The sequence below is a fragment of the Schistocerca serialis genome, chromosome 2 (assembly GCF_023864345.2).
Source record: "Schistocerca serialis cubense isolate TAMUIC-IGC-003099 chromosome 2, iqSchSeri2.2, whole genome shotgun sequence".
NCBI classification, from domain to species: domain Eukaryota; kingdom Metazoa; phylum Arthropoda; class Insecta; order Orthoptera; family Acrididae; genus Schistocerca; species Schistocerca serialis.
In genome coordinates, this window is record NC_064639.1 from 506875421 (window position 1) to 506892535 (window position 17115).

General features: G+C 44.0%; 1 protein-coding gene across 2 annotated transcripts in view; it reads right to left on the minus strand.

Annotated features, from left to right (window-relative positions):
- LOC126457470 (toll-like receptor 2) overlaps positions 1–17115 on the minus strand; it is a 175722-nt gene that overhangs the window by 124471 nt on the left and 34136 nt on the right. For both annotated transcript variants that reach the window (XM_050093762.1, XM_050093761.1), the window contains exon 2: positions 15536–16075. In XM_050093762.1, the coding sequence (XP_049949719.1) occupies positions 15536–15936 (401 nt within the window). In that variant the 5' untranslated portion in view covers positions 15937–16075. The remainder of the gene's footprint in view (positions 1–15535; positions 16076–17115) is intronic.

Consider the following 17115-nt stretch of genomic DNA (forward strand, 5'->3'; position numbering starts at 1 on the left):
GTTTTATGCTACCTGCAATTCTAAACTTGTGTTCAAATTTGAACAACACACGGAAATTTTGCAAGGTTGCATTTATTTTGTCACAAAACAGTGTAAACGTGTGCTAGTAAAGTAGAAACAATGTAAAGAATACAGAACGAAAACAACTGTAACATGCATAACGGAAGACAAAAATGTTCTTTGTTTTTTTTCTCAACGTAATGGATTTGCACACATTCCGACAGCTGATTAATGTGCTCAGTATGGGCTTTGACAATCTCTGGTATCAATAGAGGCCTGACAACCGTAGGCCACGCTGTGAATGATGTCACCAATCTCATGTTCAGGCAATAACACCCATTCTTCCCGCACAGCTGCTCGCAACTTTTGCAGAGTAGTTGATCTGCAGGGACGTAGTGCAACCCCTCTCGCAAGTGCACCTCAGATGTCCTCTATGGGATTCAAATGTGGAGAGCGAGCAGGTCACATCATGCAGGCAATATCTTCCATATCCAAGAAACCGTCAACCACCCGTACTCTCTGACGTCGAACATTATCGTCCAGTAATACCAAGTCTGGGCCCACAGCAACTCGCAGTAACCGCACATGAGGTCCCAAGTTCTCGCCACGATACTTGACAGCAATTAAACCTTGCCGATTCCCCAGTACAATTTCATGACGACGTGCTCGAGTGACCAACATAATCTGTACCCACACCATTAGCGATCTTCCTGATGTCGGTCTCTTTAAAAAATGTTTGGGTCCCGAAATCATGTTCCACATTCCCTCCAGATGCGAATTCGTCGAGAACCACTCCCCAGACCAAGTCGGGACTCATCTGTGAGAACATTGGCCAATTGCTTGACCGTCCAGGTGGAATGTGAACGACTCAACTTCAGACGATCCCTCCTGTGAAGACCCCTCAGAGATACACATACAGAAGGTCACCTACAACAAAGGCCACTCTGCCGAAGCCTTCTCTACACCGTTTACCTCGATACAACACGTGTAGTGGATGGTGTGGGCTCAGAGGCCAGTAGCCGTGCAGCGCTAAGAGAGTACTGTCCTGCCTTTACAGCCAAAAAACGGTCCTCTTTTTCTGTGTAACTCGTGGTCGGCTCTGCCCAGGTCTTCGGAATACAGTTTCGGTCTGTATAAACTGTCACCGCATCTGCGAAACAACAGAACGATTCACATTAAGTCATCGGGCCACATCAATTTGCGACTGTTCTGCTTCCATTCTTCCCATGGCCATTCATCGCAGAGAGCCTGGTAGGCGTCTTGTCTGTGCCATACTGCATCGTCTGTGACTGGGTACAAAGGCAACTGTGGATATGGGACTACATGGCAAACACCACCCTCTTTGACAGGTTCCCTGTAGTCATCGTTGGTGCAGTTGTCCTATGACCGGAATGCACTCTTCCGTGCAGAAAGCGATCGTAGAGACATCTATTGACAGTTGCATGATTATATCGTGAATTAGACACAGGAAGGGGAAATAGTTGTTTGTTGCCTTAATTCTGGACACCAATGTATATCTGGCGACGCCTGAAAATTCATATTCTCTCACTCGCTATGCGCTACTATTAACCCTACAGAAAGAAAGTCAACAGGACCTTTTTGTAGAAAATTTAATGTAGTTAAATTTTGTACTTGAATACTTTTTCGATGGAGGCCACGGTTTTCCAGTTATCCAAGAAAAACGTACAAAACTGACCCTCAAACGCACCTCGACCACCAAACTCATCCATCAGCAGTCACGATTTCTAGTATGTTGTACGTGGCACTCCCTCCTATCATTGTTCAAGGATTTTCGGCTACACGAACTATTCAAGATATTCGACTTTTTCGATCTCCGTTGGTGGGGCTCTTGCGCCATCAGCATAATCTGCTATTTCGTTAACATTATTAATTTGAATGTCCCCGTCAGGGTAATGAAAGGCAGATGAATTTTGTGAACGTCACAGTAAAACTAATCACGTTGACTATTCGATCCAAACTTAACCCTTACAATCAGAAGGCCTGACGAACAGAATTATATAACTGTTTATTGTATGCTGCTAAAATTCACAAAATTGTTAGGTAAAATTTACGCAAACGTCAGGTTTACAATTCTTAAGTGCTCGACTAAGCAGGTGGCGCAATAATGCTATTCAGTGAAGATCAAAAAACGGTCGAATATGAGAAATAATTCGTACAGTCGAAAATTTTTGTACAATGGTAGGAGGATGTGCCATGAACAGCATGCTAGAAATCCTGACCGGTGGGAGATCAGCGTGTGAGTGGGGCTGCGTCTGAAGGTCAATTTTGTACGTTTTTCTAGAATAACTCGAAGACTACGGCCTCCAGCGAAAATGTATCTCAGTACAGAATTCAACTACATTACATTTCCTACAATAAGTTCCTGTTGATTTTTTTTCTCTAGGACTAACAGTGTGACCGCAGCGAGCGAGGACGTACGTGGGTTTTAAAGAAAAGATACTGAATTGCGGTTTGCATAAAACGATATCGGGAGGAGCAACTGAAACACCCTGTTCAGGTCGGACTGTCAGAACATTTCAGATTCGATTTAAAGTACACACTTCTCTTCGGGGACAGCATTTGGAGATCATGTAAATGATACTAAACAGTCGGCAGGACCATCAGAGACATATCTTGAAATTTTGAGTACGGCGTCTAAAGGAAAGTTTTTTGAACGTTCGGAAAAACTTGAGATCTATGGACATTATCGCCTGAAAGGACCAGATGAAATAGTCATTCGCCAAATGTAACTTCAAGAACTTTGACGACGTACTTTGACGGCTCGGTCAGCAGCCTGCACAGCTGCTGCCTCCTCTCTCGACGGAAAACGGCGTTAAGCCTTTGGCACACGGACCGTGCTGTCGAACGTCAACGTTGAGCGTGCCGAGTTCAACGTGCTGCTGAACGCTCAGGAACGATGTGACTTGTCCATACTGTGCATGGGCCCCAACGTGGTCCACGCGATCGCGACGCACTCCAGCGGCAGTTGTGGGATGTTTCTATTCGTAAACCACTCTGTTTACTCAACGGGCGTGCTCAAAATTCCGACGTTAGGTGTATTAAAACGCATATTTCCTCCATTGTCCATATCCTGGTCACGTTGCTCTGTATGTAATAGACACAAAAAATTCAATATCGATGTACATGTTTTAAGACAAAAGGAAAATACCGTGTCCAATCAATAAGGACACAGACTTATAAATGTTCCATTACAAACAGTGAGACACAAATTTGCAATAGTTCTCCACTTAAAATAAACGTTATTTTATTTTTGCTAAATTTTGGTAAAACCCTAAGGTAATTCATTCTTACTTGCTCACTGTTCCTACCCAGTAGCAGAATCTTTAAAAGACGTAAATTACGAAACTCAAAAGAGAAAGGAACAAAATATCTTTATGCAAGTCCTGTAGATTAAGCCAATTGAAGAAACTCACTCCTCAAAAAAAGGTGAACTTATATTTATGTAACATCAAGTATGTGGTATATACTGACATTAAACTAATAATAAAGCATCAGAACCCATTAAATACGCGAATGCTAGGAAAAATATTTAAACTTCGCGAGACTCGAAGCATTATTTTACCACCCTTCTGGCTGTGAATCATTGACGCTACCCACTACGCTAAAGTGACAACAATTTATCTATGGCCAATTCTAACATGTTACCACATGCTAAATGATTTAATCGTAGCTATGTTACTACCTGAAATTTAATTATAACAAATTTTACCAAGAACAATGGAATTTTGATGGATCCTCAGTGTGTCGCTACCTTCAAATAACGTATCTCATAATACGCAAGTTGCAATAATTCTTTTGCCACGAATATGACGTTTCTCATTATTTTATTGCAACGAGTCACACAGTTAATCAAGGTGTTTTCGAGTGATTCTCAATTTCCTGGTGCTCAGAAACGGCATATATACGTATAGGCTTGAACTGAACGCCAATATGGCGCCTCACAGCTGTGTGCTGAAGGGAGATGTGCGTGTGACGTAGGTAGCATTGTGCCATCTGATTGGTCAACGCTCAGACGCACGCTGAGAATATCTCACATGCTAGATATTGCTCTGCACGTTCGGAAAGACTCCCGAACGTGCTGTTCCACGCTATGACGTCAGAAACTCGGCACGCTCAACGCTCGGATGCACGGCGGTTCGTGTGCCGACGGCTTTATCAGCCCTCAGCACTAGCAGGCGGCGATGTTGACAGCGCGACCGGGGGAGACTGATCCCAATGTAAACATGCAGCAAACGCACACCTCAGACGCCCTCTGGTGAAAACAGAGCGCACTCAACGTTTCTGATCATTGTCTGAATTTAATCGTGAATTTTTAAAAAGTGTCATATACGAATATTAAGTGAGTTATCTAAATAGCGTCTTAGTTTAAAATTAATTGCTTTACATCTTTTCTTTGTAACATTTCATTACCACACAGTATTATCCTCTCTCCCGCCCACCTCCCCCCTCCCCCCCCCAACCCCCCCACCCCCCCCTCGTGCCCGGCCCCTAGCTCTCGTCTATAACGCCAGCATCTGTATGACACAGAGTAAGATTAATAAAACGCTAGATTCCCCTACATGTTGTCGCAAGTCTACTACCTATAGCCCTGTTTTTATTTTGTAGCGTACAACTGTGTTCTTTTTAAAGAAATTTTACATCTCGAACATAGATTACAATTTTAAGAATCTGAAATTTCAAATGTTTTTTATCTTCGTTATCTACTTAAGGAAGTATACTATACATTTAGATTCGGAAAATCAATTTTTCGGAAATATTTTTTCTTGATCTACGGAGATTAATATATGTTGGGTACAAATTTTATCAAGATAACAGTATTATAAACGCATTTAGAAAATTAAACTGTTTAACCCTGCATTCACAGCCACGCTCTCCTTTTCAGACATTTGTGAAATGGTGATAGTGGTGGGGATTCTTCGTCTTTCAAAGCTGTAAAAGATAATAAACCACATAATACCGCAATAGTAAATTTAGAATGAGTTGTGCGCATCCAAACAGGAGTTGGTAGTAGGTTTCGTCGCTTGTTAAAGCAGAAGGCAGGTGATACGCTTGAGGATGGAAAAACTGCTAGGAGGGAAACATAGGATTACTCTAAAAAAAATGGATTTCCTTCGTGTGTTTTGTGGGAGAACTATTACGAAAAATTCAGACGATTTAAAGGCAGTTAAGCGTATTGAGTGGGCTATTTATTTTCTTAAACTATGCTCCTCTTATGATGGCAATTAAGCCTACCGGTACATTAAGAGTTTTTGGAAATCCCGATTTGTGACTTCGTTGGAACTTTCAGAATGTGAATGACAGACTCAATAACTTAATTTCGATTAGATGCTCAAAAACTGCATTCTATATACTTAATGTGCTAAAAACAGGTGTCGATGATGCAATTTTATGTTTCACTGACGGATACACTGGCGGAACTGAAATGCTGCAGATAGCTGGCGAGGTCCAGGTGTGTTTATTGCAAAAGCATTTTACATGATCGATCAGAGCGGGATCACCGCAGCTGTCAGAGTTCTGCCTGCTCTAAAAATACAAAATACAGGCCAGACAGAGTAGAAGCTGGACAATTTTAAAATACAGATGAACCTGTTATACGTTGAAACATAGGAACTACATCTTAAAACTCCATTTTCCCCGTTTTACATTTTTTGCATGATTAGGAGCATTTATAAAAAAGTGTATATAATGCCATGATATTTCAGGAACTGTTGACAACATGTAGCTGCCTCAGTGAAATTAAAAATATAACACCCTTTAACTAAATTCTGATTTACAGGATTGCACGTTAGCAAGATATAATTAATTTTGATTTTCTAAAATTCAAAATTTTGTAAATAATGGAGTTTTAAATACAAATTAATGATCTTAATCTTACAACGTTCTTAGAACCTACAATAAAATTTTCTTTTACCATCCTTTCTATTAAAACACAGTTCTTTTCCTTTACACATGTAAAATTTCAGATCTCTGTCTTACTATGCCCGTAAAGATTTGTTAAACTAACGTTCACATTTTCCGCTACATCTCCCCTTAACTAGCTACTTAATAAAGTTTTATTTAATTTTATTTTTAGATTTGAATCTGATCATTACGTGATCGAAACTATTTATCATGTGTGACTAATTGCATCTGAGGCTGTAACAATAAATATTTTGAGCTAAAAGAATTCAAATACGACATGCTGGGAGAGCAATATCGTGCATCATTCGGTGTATCGTTTGGTTTTTTGTGAAGCTTAATTATGATCACATGAGGTTCCTCGATAGCAAATCGCTCTTAGCACTATGGGACTTAACATCTGAGGTCATCAGCCCCCTAGAACTTAGAACTACCTAAACCTAACTAACCTAAGGACATAACGCACATCCATGCCCGAGGCAAGATTCGTACCTGCGACCATAGCGGTCGTGCGGTGCCAGACTGAAGCGCCTAGAACCGCACGGCCACCCCGGCCGGCTCCTCGAATAGCAGTTTAATACATTTGTAGCAGTTTTTCCATGCGTACAAGAATAAACGCTATTGTGTATTTACTTGTACTGTGCACTAACACGACTTCTGTTCCAAAATGTAAAGTACAGGGCAGTGAAGACGGTGGCTGTTGTTCCAAATAAGGAACATCCAAAGCGACAGGGATTGACTTTGTAATTGCAGATATTACACAATTTATAAAGTTTTTTGTATAGTAAACATGCACGAAATCCAGAAACAAGTTTATTATAAAAAGGAAACGAGGTATCAGATGGATGAAGATAGCTCTATGCCTAAGAGCGCAAGTATCAGACTACAATACGAAGGCTGCGGTTCAATCCTAGTCTTATATTTTTTTTCTTCTCTATCACCTATTGGTCCTTTCACCTCAGAAAACGACTGGTGAATGTGAAATATGACAATTTCAACCACAGTACGGTGCTCACGCTAAACTTGAAATCCCTCTCCAACGGGCTGGGTAACTCAATTACAAGGTCGGATAAGGTAACGGCATATCAAATTGAGTAGTGCTATGTCCAGTAAAGCATTAAGGTGTCAAGAAGACGTGCGCAGGATGGACGATAGGTGCAAGAACTGACAGTTGACCTTCAACATAAGTTTCGTATTGCACATTAACAGACGTAGAGATATACTACTGTTAGAGTATACTAAGGGCGACAAATGACTGCAAAATACCCACTAGTAACCATCAGGAGCGACCTAAAATAAAATGCCTACGTAAAATAAATAGTAACAAAATCAGGTGCCGGACTGAGATTCATTGGGATAAACATAAGGAAATGTAATTCGTGCATGAAAGAAATGCTTAAAAAACACTCACTCGACCGATTCGTGAGTACTTTCACCAGTCTGATGCCTTTACCAGGTAGGATTAACAGAAGAGAAAAGATCCAATGAAGAGCGGAGCGTTTCGGCAGTGGATTGTTTACTCATCGTGAGAGCGTTACATATATTCCCAACAAAACTGAAGTGACAGAAGTCACAAAAGCAGAGTGAATCACGGAGACGTTTGCTACCGAAATTACGAGAAAATACATTCCAGAAAGCGTCGGACAACATACACTATGTGATCAAAAGTATCCGGACACCGCCAGAAACATATGTTTTTTATATTAGGTGCATTGTGCTGCCGCCTGCTGCCAAGTACTCCATATCAGTGACCTCAGTAGTGATTAGACATCGTGAGAGAGCAGAATGGGGCGCCCTGCGGAACCCATGGACTTGGAACGTGGTCAGATGATTGGGTCTCACTTGTGTCATACGTCTGTACGCGAATTTTCACACTCCTAAGCATCCCTAAATCCACTGTTTCCGATGTGATAGTGAAGTGGAAACGTGAAAGGACACGAACAGCACAAAAGGGTACAGGCCGACCTCGTCTGTTGGCTGACAGAGACCGCTGACAGTTGAAGAGGGTCGTAATGTGTAACAGGCAGACATCCATCCAGACCATCACGCAGGAATTCCAAACTGCATCAGGATCCACTGCAAGTACTATGAACGTTAGGGGGAGGTGAGGAAACTTGGCTTTCATGGTCGAGCGGCTGCTCATAAGCTACACATCATGCCGGTAAATGCCATACGACGCCTCGCTTGGGAGCATAAACATTGCACTATTGAACAGTGGAAAAACGTTGTGTGAAGTGACAAATCACGGTACACAATGTGGGGATCCGATGGCAGGGTGTGGATATGGCGAATGCGCGGTGAACGTCATCTGCCAGTATGTGTAGCGCTGACAGTAAAATTCGGAGGCGGTAGTGTTATAGTGTGGTCGTGTTTTTCATGGAGGGGGCTGGCACTCCTTGTTTTGCGTGGCACTATCGCAGCACAGGCCTACATTGATGTTTTAAGCACCTTCTTGCATCCCACTTTGAAGAGCAATTCGGGGATGGCGACTGCATCTTTCAGCACGATCGAGCACCTGTTAACCTAATGCACGGCCTGTGGCGGTGTGGTTACATGACAATTACATCCCTGTAATGGACTGGCGTGCACAGAGTCCTGAAGTAAATCCTATAGAACACCTATGGAATGTTTTGGAACGCCGACTTTGTACCAGGCCTCATCGACCGACATCGATACCTCTCCTCAGTGCAGCACTCCGTGAAGAATGAGTTGCCATTCCCCAAGAAACCTTCCAGCACCTGATTAAACGTATGCCTGAGAGAGTGGAAGCTGTCATCAAGGGTATGGGTGGGCCAACACCATACTGAATTCCAGCATTACCGATGGAGGGCGCCACGAATTTTTAAGTCATTTTCAGCCAGGTGTCCGGATACTTTTGATCACACAGTGTTTTACTTCCTCCCACATACGTCTCACGAAATGACCATCACGAAAAAATGAAAGAAATAATACCTCATACGGAAATTTGCCGACAGTCAGTCATCCCACGGGCCATTGGTGAATGGAATTTGGAACGGTGAAAAGGTAATGGTAGCAGAAATCCTGGGGCACACACCGTAAGGCTTACGGAATATACATGATGTGTCATAATTAATGGCGTAAATGCATACGGTCGAAAGTACATGTAACAAGAAGCAAAAAAGTGCCGGTAATCATAGGTCTGAAAACGAACCGTTTGCGTGATAACTGCAAGTTTTAAGATTACCACACACTACTGACATGATTCTGTGCAAACCCTACATGCCTGTCCGTGGTGTGTATTTGTTTATATTTTAGAGACGTGGAGTTGTAAACAGAATGGATACGGCAGTATTATCCCACCAGGATATTATTGCACTTGGCCTCCCGTGGCCATTATCGGAAACACGTGGTGGCTTTTACTGTAAGCAATTACAGTGGTGACTAACGAAAACGCATGTGAATTATTTCAAGGCAGTTGTGCACATGTTACTGTAAAAGTAAGATAATTGCTAAATTCTAGAATTAATCGGTGAAACCTAAGACTTACCATCGCGGCGTGGTAAAAGTCAGAAATTTCTTGTTATATGCATAGATTTCCAACTTTTACCGAGAGAAATTGGTAAATCTGAGGATTTACCAATGCAAACTGGTAAAAGCTGGATCGAAGACTTCCGCCTCCGTCGTGCAGGTTCAGACAAGTTTCATTGTTGCCAATTTTGTATTCAGATAAGTTTCTTTGTTGGCACTTATGAGTTCTCAGTCCGCTCACCGCTGCGTAATTTCAGTCAGAGTCGAGCACCGTCCGTACGGTCATCTTTGCGACTCGTTTTAATGGTGTTTCTTCTGCAGCTTTGCATCACAATGAGTTATGTTATGCGAAACAGATTTTACTAACTTTTAAGTGAATCAGTCAATAAGAAGGACAACTGCTGAGCGATATAATATTCTGTTAAGTAAAATGAAAAATGTAAAAATCGTTTCCAATCAAAAATCTGTTCACTACAGACGTTTGAAGCGATATGATGTTCTCAACATCGGAGGTAAAGAGAACCTCATAGCATCGGTGTCTGCTGGAAAAGAAGAAATTCGTTATTACGATCGTTTCGATGAACTGTTTAACGTACTACATGAGACATACATTGCTATACCATGGCGGCCGAAAACTGTTGATTGTGGAAATGAATCGTAAGTACAAGAATGAGACTTTTGAATCACTCGTTACTTATTTGAGATTATGTGAACCATGGCAGACAAACCAAAAAACATTGAAAAGTGGTGTTGTTGTGAAACCTATCATACACAGTGAAATGAATTCACATGCCAAATTGACTTAATTGACATGCAGGCAAACCCGGACAATAATTGTAAGCTCATACTTGTATACCAAGATCATTTGACAAAATTTGTTATCCTCTGTGCACTAACTTCGAAAAGGGTTGATGAAGTAAGCATATCACCATTTGGATGTTTTTACCATCTTTGATGCGCCAAGTATCCTTCATTGTGATAATGGTAGAGAGGTTTGTAACCAAGACATTCAAAGTATATGTGGGTTGTGAAGTGATATAAAGATAGTCCATGGAAGCTGAGGCACAGTCAGTCTCAGGGATCAGTCGAAAGAGCAAATCAAGATATCGAAAATATGTTATCAACTTGGATGAGAAACAAATTAAACTTCAAAATGGTCTGAAGGGCTGAGGTTTGTGGAAGCCATGAAAAATAGGGCTAACCATGAAGGGATCAGATGTTCACCATATGAAGCCATGTTTGGGATTCCAATGATAATGGGCATTGCGACCTCAGTTGTTCCACGTGATTTAATAAAAAATATAAACACTGAAGAAGACTTGGAAACAATGTTAAACACCACTCCCACTGACTCACAGGAAATTGAAAATGACAGCCAAGGAATTTATGTCTGTGAATCAAGCACTGGAACAGAAGGAACTTAGGTAGAAAAAGCGGCTGCAGCAGGTGAGGAAGCACCATGGACATAGGATTTGACGCCAGTTAACAACGAGACACCGGCATCAGCTGATTATTATGACGAGACGCTGACAACTTCCAACAGTGTTCATAAAGTGAAACGGATCCAAGAAGCTGCCAAAGAAGGTCTTCAATTGCAGGTAAAGAAAATGGAAGCAGCCTCATGTAACAAAATTCCAAAACCTTCAGTTGGACAGAATGTGAGAATTAAAGTACTAGGGCAAAAATTGATGCAAAATCTACAATAGCAGTAGTGATAAATATCCAGGATGACGAATATTATCAACTTGGTACCAAAGCTGGAAAACGGAAGTCATGGTACACTAGGAACCAATTTACATTATGCAAGGAAAATTTTATCAACATCGAAGAAGTAGCAAGAGAAGAAATTAGCCTATGGGACGTGGTTGCCAAACAATCTTTTGGTAGAGGACAAGGGTTCAAAAAGTGCAGTTGCTTAAAAAAGTTTTCAGTTAAAAAATGCTTGTGTAAATCATCTTTCATATTATGTAATTCGAAATGCCACACTAGTCAGCCTTGTTGCAACAAAATTTAACGTTCACAAGGTAACATTTTTTACAACATTTTTCACTAATATGGAATATTGCTCATTATAATCACATTGGAATGCAAGAATGTTTGGAATACATAAATTTATAATAAATACAAACTATTTCAATAAATTGCTAAGATGATTTTTAATGAATACGGTTTTATCAGTTTACATTCTGAGATTTACCAACATCTCTTGGTAAAAGTTCGAAATCTTCGCATATAACAAGAAATTTCGGACTTTTACCACACAGTGAGGGTAGGTCTTAAATTTCACCAGTTAATTCAAGGATTTACGAATCGTCTTACTTCCACAGTAACACATATATCAAGTATTTCAATGTATCTCGCGAGGTACAATGCGAAGCGACCTCACTTCCCAGGTGCAATAATATCGTAGTCGACTAATACAGTACACCTTCAATGCGCCACTCATGTGAACTGTTTGCGCAGCGTCACTTGTATTGTATGAGCGTTGCTGGTAACATGGAACATTATATTAACGAGGAGTATGCGAAAAAGGATTTCATGTATGATAGGGCTAACGGCAATGCACGGGTGACTACACACTTGTACCAAGAAACATACTGTGCCCGAGAGCACCCCGAGAGTTTGAGAGTTGAACGTTTACACTGGTGCATCAGAGCTTACGGGAAACTGGGAGATTTGCATATGCTGCAAGAGCGGGTCGGCTTGCGGGAATTACACCTGTGCCTGAAGATGATGTGCTGAAAACAGTCGGCCGGCCGGTGTGGCCGTGCGGTTCTAAGCGCTTCAGTTTGGAACCGCGTGACCGCTACGGTCGCAGGTTCGAATCCTGCCTCGGGCATGGATGTGTGTGATGTCCTTAGGTTAGTTAGGTTTAAGTAGTTCTAAGTTCTAGGGGACTGATGACCTCAGAAGTTAAGTCCCATAGCGCTCAGAGCCATTTGAACCATTTGAAAACAGTCGAACGCTCCCCAGGAATTTCGGCAAGGAGACTTGACACACAAATTTCTGGAAGGAGCCACAGTAGTGTTTGGAGAATAACGCATCACAGTGCAATGTACCCGTACCACGCCCAAAGAGTTCGATGTCTTCGTGAGGTGGACTTGTGTCTTAGACTAGTGTTTTGTCAGCGGATGCAACAGCAAGCTGCTGACAAACGTACGTTTGGCTGTAACAGATGATCGTCTTATTGGGCTGTACATGCTAGCAAACTCAATGGACGGAATTACTTGAGGTTTCTGCGGTGTCAACATGCAGGAATGCTTGAGGATGTTCCCTTAGAACAGCGAGTCCCAACCGGGTCCTTACCGTCCACTAGATGGAGTTCCAGCTTTCTTGGAGGGTGGCAGGCGGTAAGAGCTTTAGAAACATTTTCGTTAGGTTTTCATAAATACGAGGGCTGTCCAGAAAGTAAGTTACGATCGGTCGCGAAATGGAAACGACTATGAAAATCCGATAACGCTTTGCAGACATGTGTTGGACAGTGTCTCTAGTATGACTCTAGGTAGAACTATGTCTCTCTTTTCATTCCTAAGCTCTTAGTGAGCGCGTAAAGATGTTACAAAAAATAGTGTCTCCCGCCAAGTACGAGGGCCTGGTGAGAATTTTCCCCTGAAGCTATGCAACCAACATTACATAACTGTCGCGGTTTCCTCTTCAACACAATTCTCAGCCTCATTCTGCAGGGGCAATGAAGATGTTCCTGCATCGTTTCAATTGGAAATGTTTGGTTACCCACAATACAGCCCGTAATTGTCTCCCACTGAGTTTCATCTCTGCTCAAACGAACCGCTGGCTATGAAGACAACATTTTTGCACAGACAACGAGCTTTAGGCCAGCGTAGAGAATTGGCGGAAAGCACTGGCAGCTGCCTCCTATGGTGAGGGTATTGGAAAGTTGGTACAACGCTGCGACGAATGTCTGAGTCAGAACGGCGGCTACGTAGAGAAGTAGCTGAAAGGTGTAGCTAACTGTTACAAATGAAACATTTCTGAATTTCACTGTGATTTTCATTTCGCGATCAATCGTAACTTACTTTCTGTCTCGGGTTCTTCGGCCGACGTTCGTCTCATGATTTTACTGACGTCTCGCCAGCACGAGTGGCTGGCGTTGTTAAAGCTTCACCCTCCATTGCTGGAGGTGAAGTGGAGCCGAACTCGCGAACGCAGACTGTATGTACCTGGCGCGCCAATGTCCGAGGGAGCTCGGGCGAGACGTCAGTAAAATCATTCAGACGAACGTCGGTCGAAGAACCCGAGACAGAAGCCAATAGGCAGTTTGTCTACATCTACATCTACATTTATACTCCGCAAGCCACCCAACGGTGTGTGGCGGAGGGCACTTTACGTGCCACTGTCGTTACCTGCCTTTCCTGTTCCAGTCGCGTATGGTTCGCGGGAAGAACGACTGCCGGAAAGCCTCCGTGCGCGCTCGTATCTCTCTAATTTTGCATTCGTGATCTCCTCGGGAGGTATAAGTAGGGGGAAGCAATATATTCGATACCTCATCCACCCTCTCGAAACCTGGACAGCAAGCTACACCGCGATGCAGAGCGCCTCTCTTGCAGAGTCTGCCACTTGAGTTTGCTAAACATCTCCGTAACGCTATCAAAAATGGTTCAAACGGCTCTGAGCACTATGGGACTCAACTGCTGAGGCCATAAGTCCCCTAGAACTTAGAACTACTTAAACCTAACTAACCTAAGGACAACACACACATCCATGCCCGAGGCAGGATTCGAACCTGCGACCGTAGCGGTCGCGCGGTTCCAGACTGTAGCGCCAGAACCGCTCAGCCACCAGCGGCGTAACGCTATCACGCTTACCAAATAACCCTGTGACGAAACGCGCCGCTATTCTTTGGATCTTCTCTATCTCCTCTGTCAACCCGACCTGGTTGTTGAGTGTAACCTCCACCCATAATAATTCACAAGAACTATCCACTTCTACTTTACTACAGGATAAACTACTGCTAACAGCGACAAACAGGCCACCACCCGTTGCTTGCAATCTATCCTTTCTGAACACCGTCTGTGCCTTTCTAAAAATTTCGGCAGAATTTATCTCTGGCTTCAGCCAGCTTTCCGTACCCATAACGATTTCAGCTTCGGTGCTTTCCACCAGCGCTTGAAGTTCCGGTACTTTACCAATGCAGCTTCGACAGTTTACAATTACAATACCAATTGCTGCCTGGTCCCCGCACCCTTTGAGGCTGTTGCCCTTTCTGTACTTGCCCGAGGCCATCTAATCTAAAAAACCGCCCAGTCCACGCCACACAACCCCTGCTACCCGTGTAGCCGCCTTTTGTGTGTAGTGGACTCCTGACCTATCCAGCGGAACCCGAAAACCCACCACCATATGGCGCAAGTCGAGGAATCTGCAGCCCAAACGGTCGCAGAACCGCCTCAGCCTCTGATTCAGCCCCTCCACTCGGCTCTGTACCAAAGGTCCGCAGTCAGTCCTGTCGACGATGCTGCAGATGGTGAGCTCTGCTTTCATCCAGCTAGCGAGACAGGCCGTCTTCACCAAATCAGATAGCCGCCGGAAGCCAGAGAGGATTTCCTCCGATCCATAGCGACATACATCATTGGTGCCGATATGAGCGACCACCTGCAGATGGGTGCACCCTGTACCCTTCTTGTCATCCGGAAGGACCTTTTCCACATCTGGAATGGCTCCCCCAGGTATGCACATGGAGTGCACATTGGTTTTCTTCCCCTTCCTTGCAGCCATATCCCTAAGGGGCCCCATTATGCGCCTGACGTTGGAGCTCCCAACTACCAGTAAGCCCACCCTCTGCGACCGCCCGGATCTTGCAGCCTGAGGGGCAACCTCTGGAACAGGACAAGCAGCCATGTCTGACCGAAGATCAGTATCAGCCGGAGACAGAACCTGAAACCGGTTCGTCAGACAAACTGGAGAGGCCTTCCGTTCAGCCCTCCGGAATGTCTTTCGCCCCCTGCCACACCAACAAGTGGCGACGAAAGCCTTAACAATTTTGGAATAAATCTTTACAAGATACACACTTACCAACACACGCACACATTGCTTTAAAAATCTGCCACATTTTCATAGAAATTTACTGGATTCATCAATATACCCTTGCAGAGGGCCGAGCCGCCACACTCACCTTTCCTTGCACTGGGGGCCAATTACAGCCCAACCCACGGTGAAGTTCCGGAATTCCAGGCTCTCGAAGCAGGTGTCGCAGCTGTTTCTCTGGAAGCGTGTCAGTGTGACGCAGAAGGCTGACCTCGGGTCGATAGAGTTGCCGCCTCCAACATCTAGGCTCAGTTTGGCGCGACCGGGAGCGGGCGCGTCAGGTGGGAACTTTGAGCACTCCACATGGGGCGAGTGTTGTCGCCAGGAGCATCCGGGGACGGCCACCGTTGCTGCCCCCGGAGGGATGCACCGGAGTTCGGCAGGCTGAGCAGCAGCTGCTTTCGCTGTTGTGGACAGAGGCGGCAGCAGTAGCGTCATCGCCAGCAACAACGCCACAAGCTGGTGCAGCGTCGGCGGCCGAGCTGCCATGGCCGCCGCGACTGGAGCACTGGGTGCGGACGGCCGCAGGAAGCACTCGTTATCGCCTCGCGGCGGTTTGCGTCGTCATTCGCCCCGACGCCGCTTCTTATCGTCGCAGAAGCGCTGACTGTCAGCTCTGCGGTATCATCTGTAAAATTTGTCTGCGTGACTCTTAGAAAGCACACTTAAAATTTACTCTATTTTCTGACTATGCAGGGTGGTCTGGAAGTCTGGAAAGTTTGTAAGGATGTTACACGGTAGGTTTTGCTGAGAAATAATTGTTAAGCAAAAAACCGATACTTTGCGCCGTTTTCGAGTTAATCAGCAGTGAACTTAGCCAGTCAGGCCGTTAAGCGCGCAAATTCAAGCGACCCGCCAGAGACAGCGTCGCCAAACGCGTTCTTCGTTTTGCTTCCTAAAATCGAACAAAAAGGCGACAGTAATGGCTCATGGGACGGTAATAAGGATCGAAGCCGAACCAAATGCTGAGCAGTCTCGTGCGCTATCATTCTGCTATGAGAACAACTGACATTAATTGTATTTGGCGTGCCACTTGGATTTGCGGTTCCACCGACCTGATTGGCTAACTCTGTAAGCCACCACTCTACTTTATTGCTTTCTTAAAGGTGATTATAGGTAGGTGTTTATGACTTGCTGTACTCTGGCTGATTAGTAAAATTAGGCATCAAACATCACTAAGCAGGCAGTCGTAGAGGGCGAACTGACTTCCAAGGTACATGCACCAACAACTAAATTTCTGCCCGTGAGCCTGCGATGCACGCCCTATCTATGCTCCGACACTCTTCTATGATTATATACCTTGACATTGGAGACGTTATATGTGATCATTTTTTTGCGGTACAGTTATTTACACCGAGGTGACGAAAGTGATGGGGTACGCCCCAGTATCGTGTCGGGCCTCCATTTACCTGGCGTAGTGCAGCAACTCGACGTGGCATAGACTCAACAAGTCGTTTGAAGTCTAGTTGCGTCTCTAGCCGTTCATAATTGCGAAAGTGTTGCCGGTGCAGGATGTTTTACACGAGCTGACCTCTCGATTATGTGCCATAACTGTTCGATGGGATTCGTGTCGGGCGATCTATGTGGCCGAATCATATGCTCTAATTGTCCAGAATGTTCTTCGAACCAATGAAGTCCATGAATGGCTGCAAGTGGCCTCCAAATAGC